Source organism: Pipistrellus hanaki (genome assembly GCF_964339955.1).
Source record: "Pipistrellus hanaki genome assembly, chromosome: 3".
Lineage (NCBI taxonomy): Eukaryota > Metazoa > Chordata > Mammalia > Chiroptera > Vespertilionidae > Pipistrellus > Pipistrellus hanaki.
This window is the reverse complement of record NC_140505.1, coordinates 135,706,283-135,719,034: the sequence shown is the minus strand read 5'-3', so window position 1 is coordinate 135,719,034 and position 12,752 is coordinate 135,706,283. Positions and strand designations below refer to the sequence as shown.

Sequence of the window (12,752 nt, the reverse complement as noted above, 5' to 3'; positions counted from 1 at the left end):
ATTAGGTTTTTATTATATAGGATTTATTCCTTGCAACCAAAGGGTCAGGGACCTAACAATATATATAAAGTCTAAGAAATACTACAGTTTATGTCCCTCCAATGTATTTGATCTGTAGCACTTAGATTAGGCTGCCATGTTAATCACAGCTTGGCAAAGCATACCCCCACCATGCAAATAGTTCTTTGAATGACTTCTGTGAATGATATGAAAAAAAATTTTTTTTAAGAACATTATTTCTATAATTCTGGACATTCTTAAAATAATCTGTTCTTAATAAATATTTGTTGAATGATTACTTAGATAAATTTAAAGTTTTTATTTTGAAGACTAGAGGTCCAGTACAGAAATTCATGCACTGGGGAGTTGTCCCTCAGCCTGGCCTGCACCTTCTCACAATCTAGGACCCTTTGGGGGATATCCAACTGCGGAAATCAGGCCTAAACCAGCAGTTGGACATCCCCCAAGGGATGTAGCAGTGCACCAAGCGACAGGCAGCCAGGAAGGAGCCAGAACCAGGTCTGGGCGCTGCACCGCTTGTGCTCATCCCTGCCTACTGTGCCTGCTGCCGAAGCTCGGGTAGTGCTGCTGAGGAGTCAGGTGAGGCTCCTGCAGCCACAGCTGCACCCGCCCGCCCTGAGCTCTGCTTCTGGCTGAGTAGGGCTCCCTCTTTGGGAATACACTGACCTCCAGGGGCAGCTCCTGCATTGAGCATCTGCCCCCTGGTGGTCAGTGCACATCATATTATAGCAACTAGTCGACCTGTCAATCCATTGTAATGGTCACGTACGCTTTTATCTATAGAGATAGAGATAACTAGAAACCTTCATGGTGCATACTGTCACATACAGTCTTTAAATTTCTGTTTCAACTCACCTTAAGTATTTATTGGATGTGGGCCTAGGATAATAAATGATACAGAGTAGTATTTGACTTGGTAGTTAAACCAGTTAAATTTTTAAATAATTTTTTCTGTTGTTTCTTCCTGTTTTCCTTTGAAGAAGAACTAAAAGATCAATAAACCACACAGTTCTTAATATTTATTTACTAAAAATTGTTTCTTTACTGAATATTAAATGCAAGGGACTAATCACATACAAAATTATAAAGAATTATTGTTTTTCTTAAACTGACCTTTAACTATCTTGCTTGCCTAAAATGTTGGTATTTATTTCACTATGAACCAGTTTTGAATTATTAATCGGGTAGTAGATAAGACAGTAAACATTAAAATTTAATTCATAAACTTTAGTTTTTAAAAATAAATATAACTTATACTAATGTTTATTAATGTTATTAGAACCATTTGGTTTTAGCATGCTTCCCATAAAGTGAATGTATAAACATAAAATCCCTCACTAAATACCCTGTTACTTTAAGAAATTAGACAGTTGCTATTATAGTCTAGTAGTTTAAAAACCTCATTTAAATACACATACCAGAAACTTGATAGCATTTTTCTTTGTGTAATCATTGTCAGTATCCTAGAAGCTTTCAAATTTATATTACAAGTGGTTCTATCCCAATTTCTTTGTTTAGCCTTTAAGGTAAAAATCAATGGTGTTTGTCCTATCCCATTTGGCTCAGTGGAGAGAGCATTGGCCTGCAGACTGAAAGGTCCCAGGTTCAATTCCGGTCAAGGCATGTACCTTAATTGTGGGCACATCCCCAGTAGAGGATGTGCAGGAGGCAGCTGATCAATGTTTCTCTCTCATTGATGTTTCTAACTCCTTTCCCTCTCCCTTCCTCTCTGTAAAAAATCAAAAAAATATATATTTTATGCCGAAACCAGTTTGGCTCAGTGGATAGAGCATCGGCCTGTGGACCGAAGGGTCCTGGGTTCGATTCTGTTCAAGGACATGGTACCTTGGTTGCAGGCACATCCCCGATGTATCTCTCTCATTGATGTTTCTAGCTCTCTATCTCTCTCCCTTCCTCTCTGTGAAAAATCAATAAAATATATTTTTTTAAATATATATTATTAATAAATAAATAAATAAATAAAATAAATATCAATGGTGCTTACGTAATTATGGCTCTTTTAGCACCAATAGCTCTAGTTACAGATTTACCCATGGCAAGTAACAGTCTTTTGACAATCTTAGAATTCTTTTTACTCAATTCTGTAGATGAAGAGGGGAGAGAATTATTAACATTTCCTTGCTAGCCAACAAAATGTTTTCCATTAGATCTCATACTTAATTGGGAATCTTTTTTTATTCAAGTTGTGTGTAAAGAAGAAATTCCATAGATTTTGAAGGAAAGGGTGACAGCAAGGACTTTAAATGAAATTTAATTTTATTCATGCTTTAAAAATATTGACAATATTATTAATATATGACAATGATATATGTTAAAATACTAGAACATTATTGTCCAGTTCAGAAATGCTGCTGTAAAATGCCAATATTTTAAGTAGAGTGTATGCTAGTCTTAACTGACTAGTTGGGAGTAGGGAGAAACCTAGTTCAATAAATTTTTTAAACTAAAAAAAAAAATGAAAAGAAAGTTATATCCCCTTATATCTCACTTATTTAAATATGTTCTTTAAAGAAAGCATGAAGAGAGAATGGCAATGCAAAATGGAGAAGCTATATAATTGTATTTGCTTTCCCAAAATAGGTGGCAAAGCTTCAGAATTGACATGAGATTTTCCTTTCCTAGGGAAAAAAGTCAGAAAAGATAAAACATCAGGTGTCTTAAAAATACTTCATTATTTAAAATCTACTTGATGAAGGGGCAGGCTTATATTTGTAGTTCTTCATCATAAAATCATTTATTAAAGTTTCCTATCTCATCTATTTAATTACTGAACTATAGTCAGTATTAAAAGATTGCTTCAGGATTATACAGTACCTTTTTAGAATGTTTTCACTATTGTCATGACTAATTCTAAAACAAGAACATGGCAAACATGAAAATTCTTTATCCATCTAATATTAAAATCCAAAAAGAAAAAAAATTGGGGGGTATTCTAAGGTTACTTTAACCATGGATTACTTCATATTTTTAAATCATAATGAAATGGTTTTCACGTTTTAGGTTGAGTTTTTATTTTTGGTATTGATTGGTTTGAAGGTGTAGCTACTTTTTATTAAAGGACTATGAGAGGCTTTACATTTTAATCAGTTACAGAATGAGTTATACAACTCAAAGGCTTTAGGTAATCAAAAATTAAGTTTGTTTTCTTTCCTGTTCTAGTTACCGGTTTACTAAAATAGTGAGCATACATGAGCACTTGAAAATTGGGCTTCTGGAGCACCTGCACAGAAAGGGAGTGGTTCATAATCAGCATTACAAAAGACAACTTTCTCTTTTTGAAGGGGATTACTTTGGCTATTTTCCAGGTACTGGGGAAATTCCAGATTCATTACAAATTATTGGGATTGCTACTAATTATTCATTTCCTAAAACATGTTGATTACCGACTTGAGATTTGGTAATATAGTGAAACTTTATTTCACTTCATCGATTTCTTTAAACTATGTAGAACTTTATAGTGAAATACAAATTTAGACTCCTATGAGTCAAATTTTTCAGAGAGCTCTAGAAACATCAATCTTATTATTGAGAACATATTTAATAGAACTTTTTTAAAGTAATGTAAGAGCAATAGAATATGTGCATGTGTATATAAGGAAAAGTTATGTGCAAAGCATTGTAGTCTTTCCAAATAATAAAAAAATAAAGTTTATTTTACATAGTATTCCAATTTTAAGAAGTTGGGTTAAGGATGAAAATTTATATCGAGAGTTTCTCATAGAGAATTAAAACTTTATGCATTCTTTTTTAAAATAGTTTTTCATTGTGGCAGTGGTTAAAGGTCTACGTACATTGAACCATATAGCAGAATGTCTACTTGATGAGACATCTGATTATTTAGAAGAATTCTCTAGAATTTTTATATTGTTATAATACAGGTTGAAGATTTGGGGGAAAGAGCATTCATAAAAATATATTTCTAACTATTTTTCCTTCGTTTATCTCTTACTTACATGTATTTAGCTTGATAGCTATTGGAGCATTCACAATAGTTACTTTCCTTTTTAGGCAAGCCTCTTTGGACATTACAGGATTTGGACTTTATTTTTTAGTTGTTTGACTTTTAGACAGGTTATTTTATATAACAGGGTGCAATTCTGATTTCTTTAGTCAAGTGTTTTCCTTCTACTCTCAATCTCTGTAAGGACTGCTTCTAATATTTCTACCATACAGGTTTTCATTCATTCAATATAGTTTATTGAGATATGTGCCAGGCATTGTGCTAGACCCTGACATAAAAAGGAGAATGAGACATGGACTCTGCTCTCAAGTTTAATATAAGTGAGTTCAGATATAGAGTTAGCCCAGAGGAAAGAGTATTATTATTCTTCCTTGAGGTGCTAAGGAAGATGTAACGTTTGTAAGAGGTGCTGGGTGTTAAAGAATAAGTAGTAATCTTGGGAAGAATGTCTAAGAAGGGAGGAGTACATGCTAAGGCTCGGTTTAAATCTTTAAACTAAGAATATGTCTTAAGACCCCAATTCAGATTTACATTCAAGAATACTCTTATTACTCATAGTTTCCATTTTAAACGCATATGTAAGCATAAATAGAGAACCACAAAGCCACTTTGAGGAATAAATACTCAGCAGTCCTGTCTGCTCACAAAATGATTGGCTTACACATACACAGTCCATTTTCATCATTCCTTATGAATCAACAACTTTTCATAACAGCTTATGTCTGAAAACCTTCTATTTAGGCAGCTAGTCATTATATCACAAAGGCTAAATTAATGAATACCCAAAGCCTACCAAATAATATGAAATGAAGTTTTTTTAATCCTTAGGTCTTTAAATGCTCTTGTCAATTTTGCACACTTTAACTTGCCTAAGGATCATAAAATATATTTAAATATAGAAATATTTAGCCTAGTTGATGAGTGCATTTGACTCTTCATTAATGGAAATCATTCACTTTTTCTCTTTTGCATTAAGAATTGTAAATACTGGTACATAATATTTTTCTTTATTCTCATTATTGCTTTATTTTTAACATGGTATTTGACGAAATTCACAATTTTAGGACCAACTCTAGGCACACTTAGGATGTAAACAAAATGTGACTTAAGGTAATGTATTGAATGATTAAGCACATTACTTCATATATGGACCTCATTTTTTGGTGATTAATTGTAAAAGATAGTTCTTTCTGAAATACTGAACTATTAGCATATGTCAATGTCAGAAAGTTGAAATCAAATTAAGAGAGGTAAAATTCAAAATGGCAAGTAACTGGTAGAGTGTCATAAAACTCCTAAGTAACCACAAAAATAGCATATTAAGACTGTATATAATTTCTCTAGTTCTTAAGAAACATTCATAATACTGTGTTTTGCTAAGAAAGACCAAGTACAATATATTATGGAAGGATGAGTTTGTTCTATTTTACAGTTTAAGAATCCTTGAAAGAAAGAGATATCTACATAGGCACAACATATGTTGTGTGTGACTTCAGTCCATATTACATTACTCAGTAAAGTATCTTACAAGTTAAGAAGAAAATTTTCTATGTCAGCACTTGTATGAATCTTAATACATATGTGTCTTAAGAAAGGAATTGTTTTAGAAACAATCCTAACCAGATAGGAAAGTGATTTTTTTTTTTTTTTTGGTAGTAGAACTTTTGAGAGAGATGCTTCAGAACTCTGGTTTTGATTTTTATTGTTGAACTAATGAAAATTATTCTTAAACTATATTCACTGGTGCCAGTCCATGTATCAAATTTTTTTATATTTGTCAAAGATGTTTATTTTTCTAAAGTAGCCTCATATTGAATAAGTTGCATAAATCACAAATCAAGCTGCCTGACTAACTGTAAGAAACTGTCTTTTTTCTTCAGAGTGATGGCATTTAATACTGATATCATCTGGAGCATGAAAGTATTTTAATTGTTTTACCTCTATTACAGTTATGCCTTGAAATTTTTATCAGGAGTTATAAGAACTTTTAATATTTTAATTGGTTTTTATACTATGTCAAGAATATAGTGACTCCTAGAATAATGTTATTTTCAAGTAGAAAGCATGCTATTTTTAGGATGAGGTAGAAAAGTCTACATCAGTTTAGTTTTTAAACTATTATGTGCATTAGTAGAACAATTAAACTGACTATTGAATTTCTGTATTTATATATGTGTTTATACAAATTTTTCAAAAATCTAGCTTGTGAGTTTCTTATAACATTATGTTCAACGAATAGTATGTTTCGTGGACTTTTTAAAAATCCATTCAGAGACACACTGCAGATAGTGAACTAAATGAAAATCAGACAAAGGGGTGTAATAGGTGGTGGTTCTTCTTTTGATTTAGTATTCAAGTACAAGTGTTTGGAGAAATTTGGTATTATTTATTATAAGCAAATATATTTTTGCCTCACTTAGTAATTTTTTTTCCAACAAAAATTTGAGTACTCTGTGCCAAACAGTGAAAGAAAGGAGTTTTGTTTTTTTTTAAAGAGCATAAATACATTATTAAACAGGCAAAACCTTTTAAGTATTTTTATTAATTTGAGAGAAAGGAAGGGGGAGAGAGAGAGAGAGAGAGAGATATCAATGATGAGACAGAATCATTGATTGGCTGCCTCCTGAACTGGGGATCAAGCGTGCAACCTGGGCCTCTACTCTGACTGGGAATCAGACTGTGACCTCCTGATTCATGGGTCAAAGCTCAACCATTGAGCCACACTGGCTGCTAGGCAAAAACATTTTTGTTAAGCTTACGTTTATTGTAGGCATGCTAAGTGCCAAGTGACATGGGTGCTCAGTGCTAGAGATATGAAGTGTATCATGATTCCTCCTGTCATGGAGGTCTCAATCCATTCGGCAAGACAGACAAACTAAAAATTAAAGGTATAATATGTCATAAAATAAGTGAAGTAATAAAAGTGAGTGCTAAGCACTGTGGAAACATCTATGAGGAAACAATGTAAGGAAGTCAGGGAAGACTTTCCAGACAGGATTCCTGAATCTTTTTTTAAAATATACTTTTATTAATTTCAGAGAGAAAAGGAGAGGGAGAGAAAGATAGAAACATCAATGATGAGACAGAATCACTGATTGCTTGCCTCCTGCATGCCCCACACTGGGCATCGAGCCCACAACCCAGACATGTGCCCTAACTGGGAATTGAACTGTCACCTCCTGGTTGATAGGTCGATCCTCAATCCAGTTGGGCATGATTTTTGAATCTTGATGGTTATTAGAAGTAAGGCAAAGAAGGAACATTTTACATAGCTGGAGTAATGTTGCAAACTTAAAGAGAGTTCAAGGAGGTCACAGAACCACAAGTAATCAAGTAAGGCTGGATGGAGTTTTTTAAAAAAAGGTATTGGTAAGGGATGAGGCTACATGGGTGGGTAAAAGATAGACTCTTTTATAGATCTAAGACTTTAATCTGAAGTTGCTGTTAAAGAATGTATAGCAAGGAACATGTATAGAAGATGACTCTGATGCTATTAGTAAACTAAGAAAATTTCAGTTATGTTTGGAAGATAAGAATATATGTGAATAATTAAGTACAAACAATATTCAAAAATTTATGTTTGCACAACTTGGTTATTTGAGGTGTTTCATAAAGCCACAAATTAGGTTCTTTGTATAACTGTACTACAGACAGTAGTGGAATATTCTTAGTACAACCCTGAGTTGTGATCAGATATAAGGAATTGAAAACTAATTGATAATTGCTAGAAATGTTGTCTGACTTCCCCTTTGCCTCAATGACTAGTGTTGATTCTATTTATACTAACTCAGATGATACTAAGTGATGGCTTTGCTCTGTATACCCATGGTATAATCTTGGTTGCCTCACCCTAACTCCAGTGCTTGGTTTATAATTAAAAGGACCATCAAAAGGAAAGGAGAAAATGAAACTCAGAAGGTGTGTAAGGTTGAGATTTAAAAGGAGTTAAGCAGAAAGGTAGAAAGGGATCCTTTCCCTAATTGCCTCTTGTATTGTAACCTACCTCTATCTTTTTGCTCATATAAAAAAAAAATCTGCTGAAAATGCATATTAATGATTCTAAAGCTTATATAGCCAACCCCAAATATTTTTTAACTGTTTGTATGGTTTTAATTGCCTAAGAATTAATATAACAAATTCTTATAGGCAGTCACTCCTTTTGCCTTGACATGGGGTCTAGACTACCAATTTGGTAGTATTAACTTTATTTTTATGGTTACTTAAGTAAACATAATTTGATTTATAATTGAAACCACAAAGTAGAATATCATAACTTATTTTTTTTTATTGAATATGTCTAATATTGGGGTTTTAGCCAAACAGTACATATATATAGTCATAGATTATAGCATCCAGGTTATTACCATGAATCCAGTAGTCTGGACCTTTCATAGCTATCAAGACTACTTAAGTTAACCCAAATGGATGGTGAGCAAGCTTTGAAAAACTTTTATTTCTATTCATATAAATCTAAGTTCTCATAAGAGTGGATTTCTAGCCCTAGCCAGTTTGGCTCAGTGGATAGAGCATCGGCCTGTGGACTCAAGGGTCCCGGGATCCATTCTGGTCAAGAGCATGTACCTTGGTTGTGGGCACATCCCTAGTGGGGCGGAGGGGTGCAGGAGACAGCTGATTGATGTTTTTCTCTCATCGATGTATCTAACTCTCTCTCCCTCTCCCTCTCTATAAAAAATCAATTTTATATATATATATATTTTTTTTTTTTTTTTTAAAGAGTGGGTTTCCACTACTTTACATACCACCAGCTCCACTTAAAGCACTTTGCCACTTTCCTCCAAGAAAAATATCTTCCTTCAGAAAAAAAAAGTTACCTATATGACTATGTCTATGTCATTCATTATATATTCTTAATGACTCTAGGCCTCTAATCAATAAAGTTATAGTGGGTTCATATTATATGGTATTATCAGCTTAAAATTATTCCATCTTGAGATAAAATATTGTGGGAAAATTGTACTTTTTATTTTAAATCCTGGACTATTTAATTCAAAATAGAAAATAGAGAAGTAACTTATTCATATTTTTATCCTTGCCATACAAGAAAATTTGATTGTTACGATATTGAAGAAGACTTTGAAGAAGTAAAAACACACTTAACCAGAGTTCAAATAACTAAAGCTTTTTTTTTTTCAGACTCATTTAATCAGTATTATTCTAGTTAAAAATGTCTGATCAAATGAAAAATTTAAAGCCTGCTCTTTCATGATAAGGAATTGACAATGAAATCAGTAAATACTATTTTAAGTTAATTTTGTGCTTGCACTCTATCTCAGTTTTTACCTACTCAGGCTAATTTGCAGGTGCCTGGGATGAGTAGACAAGCCATAATATCTACCAATCAAGTAAAAGAAGGAAAGAAAAGTCTGAGCTACCCTCCCAGTTAACAAGGTAGTTTGCTGTGGTTAAAATTAATGCAGATTTAACAGCAACAAATATTAGCATTATCACTTATTACAAGTAATCGATTTGAAATTTGGGAAATGAATATTTGAGTGCATATTTTGAGTGTTTATTTAACCAGTTATTTATTGGTGCAAGAAGCCATCATTTAAAATTTTCTCTATATGTTGTGGCAAATCAATTTGTTTCTTTCTTCATGTTTAATATGTTTAACGTGTGGTCACTTTAACTTGAGAATATATTTTATTCTTTGCAGTGTTTGAGCAACACACCTCCGCTTACTGAGTATTTCCTCAATGACAAGTATCAAGAAGAACTGAATTTTGACAATCCCTTAGGAATGAGAGGTGAAATAGCTAAATCTTATGCTGAATTGATCAAGCAAATGTGGTCTGGAAAATTTAGCTATGTCACACCAAGAGCTTTTAAGGTTAGTATAGTAGATACATTTTCAATGAGGGTTATCCCCACTCCTAGAGGACAAAAATTGGTTCTCATACCTATTACAATGGTTTGTACCCTTGCAAAGGGACACAGCACCATAAATAGGTAAAGAATATTAGATATGTATTTCTATGTGTAATTATCATATTTGCAAATGATTAAAAAAAACGTGTCCATAGATGATTTGGGTTTAAATAAATTTTTGCAAGTGGATGAATTTACAAATAGAAATCCATGAATAATAAAAATTAGCTATGTATTTTTTTAATCAATCTTGTCCCTAGAACTGATTTTATAATTTCGCTTTTCTTACAGACACAGGTAGGACGTTTTGCACCACAGTTCTCTGGATACCAGCAGCAGGACTGTCAAGAACTATTAGCTTTCCTGTTAGATGGACTACATGAGGATTTGAATAGAATTAGGAAAAAACCATATATACAATTAAAAGATGCTGATGGAAGGGCAGATAAGGTAAATTTAATTATGGTATTGTCACCATTCTTTTAATAATATAATATCTCTGTGTAATATGTGTTTGTTTTTCTTATAGGTAGTTGCTGAAGAAGCCTGGGAAAACCATTTAAAAAGAAATGATTCTATCATAGTAGATATATTTCATGGCCTTTTCAAATCAACTCTAGTTTGTCCTAAGTGTGATAAGATTTCAGTAACATTTGATCCTTTTTGTTACTTGACACTTCCATTGCCCATGAAAAAAGAACGTACCTTGGAAGTTTATTTAGTTAGAATGGATCCACTTACCAAACCTATGCAAGTAAGTAATGATTTTTTTTTTTTTGCATTTGTTATTTTTATTAAAAATTAGTATTTAAGTTCTTATGCCTCAAGAACAATTTAATAATAAGTTTGTTTATGTAAGATTTTATAAACTAAATATTTTAAAAATTAGTACAACTTTTTATAAACTTGAAAGCATAGTATCATTATTTGTCATACAAAAACAAAATTCTCAAAGGCTTTTTCTTATCAAAGGACATTAAAGGAAAGTGTAACCAGGGAACTAGAAAAAAAAAAATAAGTAGTAGTAGTATAGGAGAGGGGGAAGATGGCAGCATAGGTAAAGTCCTGTACTTGCCCAGTCCCACAACCACATCAAAGTTACAACTAAAATACAGAACAATCTTTATTCAGAACTGCTGGAAAGTTGGCTGAATGGAAGACCTACAACTAGAGAAGTAAAAAAGAAAGTACACTGAGACTGGTATGAGGTGCAGAAGTGAGGAATGAGCTGGTCCAGCACCCATGTGTGCTGCTTTTTTAATCAGAAGGGAGATAATCTCTGAGGAGGTCACCTGAAGGAGCAAGTGGACCCAATCCCACACCAGACTCCTACCCCAGCATCCCAGATCTGGGGGGGGGAAAGTCCCTATGAGCAGTAAGAATTATGGACTGTAAAACAGTGCTAATTGGGGCTCAGTGACACTGAGGCTGCTGGAGACCCAACTGTTCCTCTTAAAAGGCTGGCACCATGAACTGAACTTACAAGGTCCCACTTCCTCTGAGCTCCAGCACCAGGATGAGGAGGAATTGGATTGCCTAGCATCGGAGCAGGAACTTGAGGGCAGCTTTCTCCAAGACGAGGTGCTCCCAGATTTCATTGTTCCTCTGCTGGGACCTTCCTGGTTGCAGCAATTTCTGTTTGCTCCGACCTGGTGATTCTCTAAGACCCTGCCTCATCCAATTTACAATCCCACCCAAGCTGCGTGTAGCAGCTTTTACATATGAATAGTCTGTCCTTGCTCAGGCTAAAATCTCTCAAACAAGCTGCAGCTGGGTCCGGGGGTCCCAAACCTATCAATAAAATGCCCCTATCTTGCACCAACACCAACCTTCCTTGCTTCATATCTGGGCCTCATCTGCGTACTTCCAAACCTGATACAAAGAGGAGGAGTCTGCAGATCTCTTTGTAACTCCTGGTGGGTGGCCCCAGACAATGGCTGACTTTGAACCTCCCTGGCAACCCAAGAGCCAGTGTTCAGTGTCAGTCCATACCAGATTACAACTCTACACATCCATAAGCCACACTCTCAAGGGGCAGACTCGGTGAGCACCAAAGCCCCACTGAAGCAAGTCTTGCTCTATAGGGGTGTCTCCTGCACAGCAGCTCTCCCACTATAGTCACAGCTGGTCCTCATAGCCAATTGGCCTGGAGGTCATTTCCTCCCAGTGACACCAACAAGTCTCAAGTACAATAAGACTATGCTCACAGCCGACAAAGGGGTGCACCTAGAGCTCCCAGCTCAGGTGACTGGCTAATCCACTGGGCCCTATAGAACATCTACTATACAAGGCCACTCTACCAATTCTAGAAAAAATAGCCCTATCCAATACATAGAAACAAACACAGGAAAGCAGCCAAAATGCTGAGACAAACGTCACAAATGAAAGAAATGGAAGAAGCCAAAATACTGGATATAGAGTTCAAAACCATGGTTATTAGATTACTCAAAAATATTCTAGAAACCTCCAAAAAAAAAAAAAAAAAAAAAAAAAAAAAGTAAAGGACCAGTCAGAAATTAAACATACACTGACTGAAAGAAAAAATAATATACAGGGATTCAACAGTAGAGTAGAAGATTCTGATAATCAAGTCAACGATTTAAAATATGAGGAAGGCCAAAACCAGTTTGGCTCAGTGGATAGAGCGTCAGCCTGTGGACTGAAAGGTCCCCGTTTCGATTCCGGTCAAGGGCATGTACCTTGGTTGTTGGCACGTACCCAGTGGGGGGTGTGCAGGAGGCAGCTGATTGATGTTTCTCTCATCGATGTTTCTAGCTCTCTATCTCTCTCCCTTCCTCTCTGTGAAAAATCAATAAAATATATTTTTTAATAAAATAAATAAAAAATAAAATATGAAGAA

The 12,752-nt window shown here is 34.4% G+C and overlaps 1 protein-coding gene across 3 annotated transcripts in view; it reads left to right on the top strand.

Annotated features, from left to right (window-relative positions):
* The window catches only part of USP15 (ubiquitin specific peptidase 15), a 117,647-nt gene that overhangs the window by 88,846 nt on the left and 16,049 nt on the right, over window positions 1-12,752 (top strand). For 2 of the 3 annotated variants that reach the window (XM_084877580.1, XM_084877581.1), the window contains 3 exons: window positions 9,681-9,854; window positions 10,184-10,342; window positions 10,422-10,646. In XM_084877580.1, coding sequence (XP_084733706.1) covers window positions 9,681-9,854; window positions 10,184-10,342; window positions 10,422-10,646 — 558 coding nt within the window. Of the gene's footprint in view, window positions 1-9,253; window positions 9,413-9,680; window positions 9,855-10,183; window positions 10,343-10,421; window positions 10,647-12,752 lie in introns of those variants that run through there. The other variant, XM_084877582.1, reaches the window with a different exon arrangement.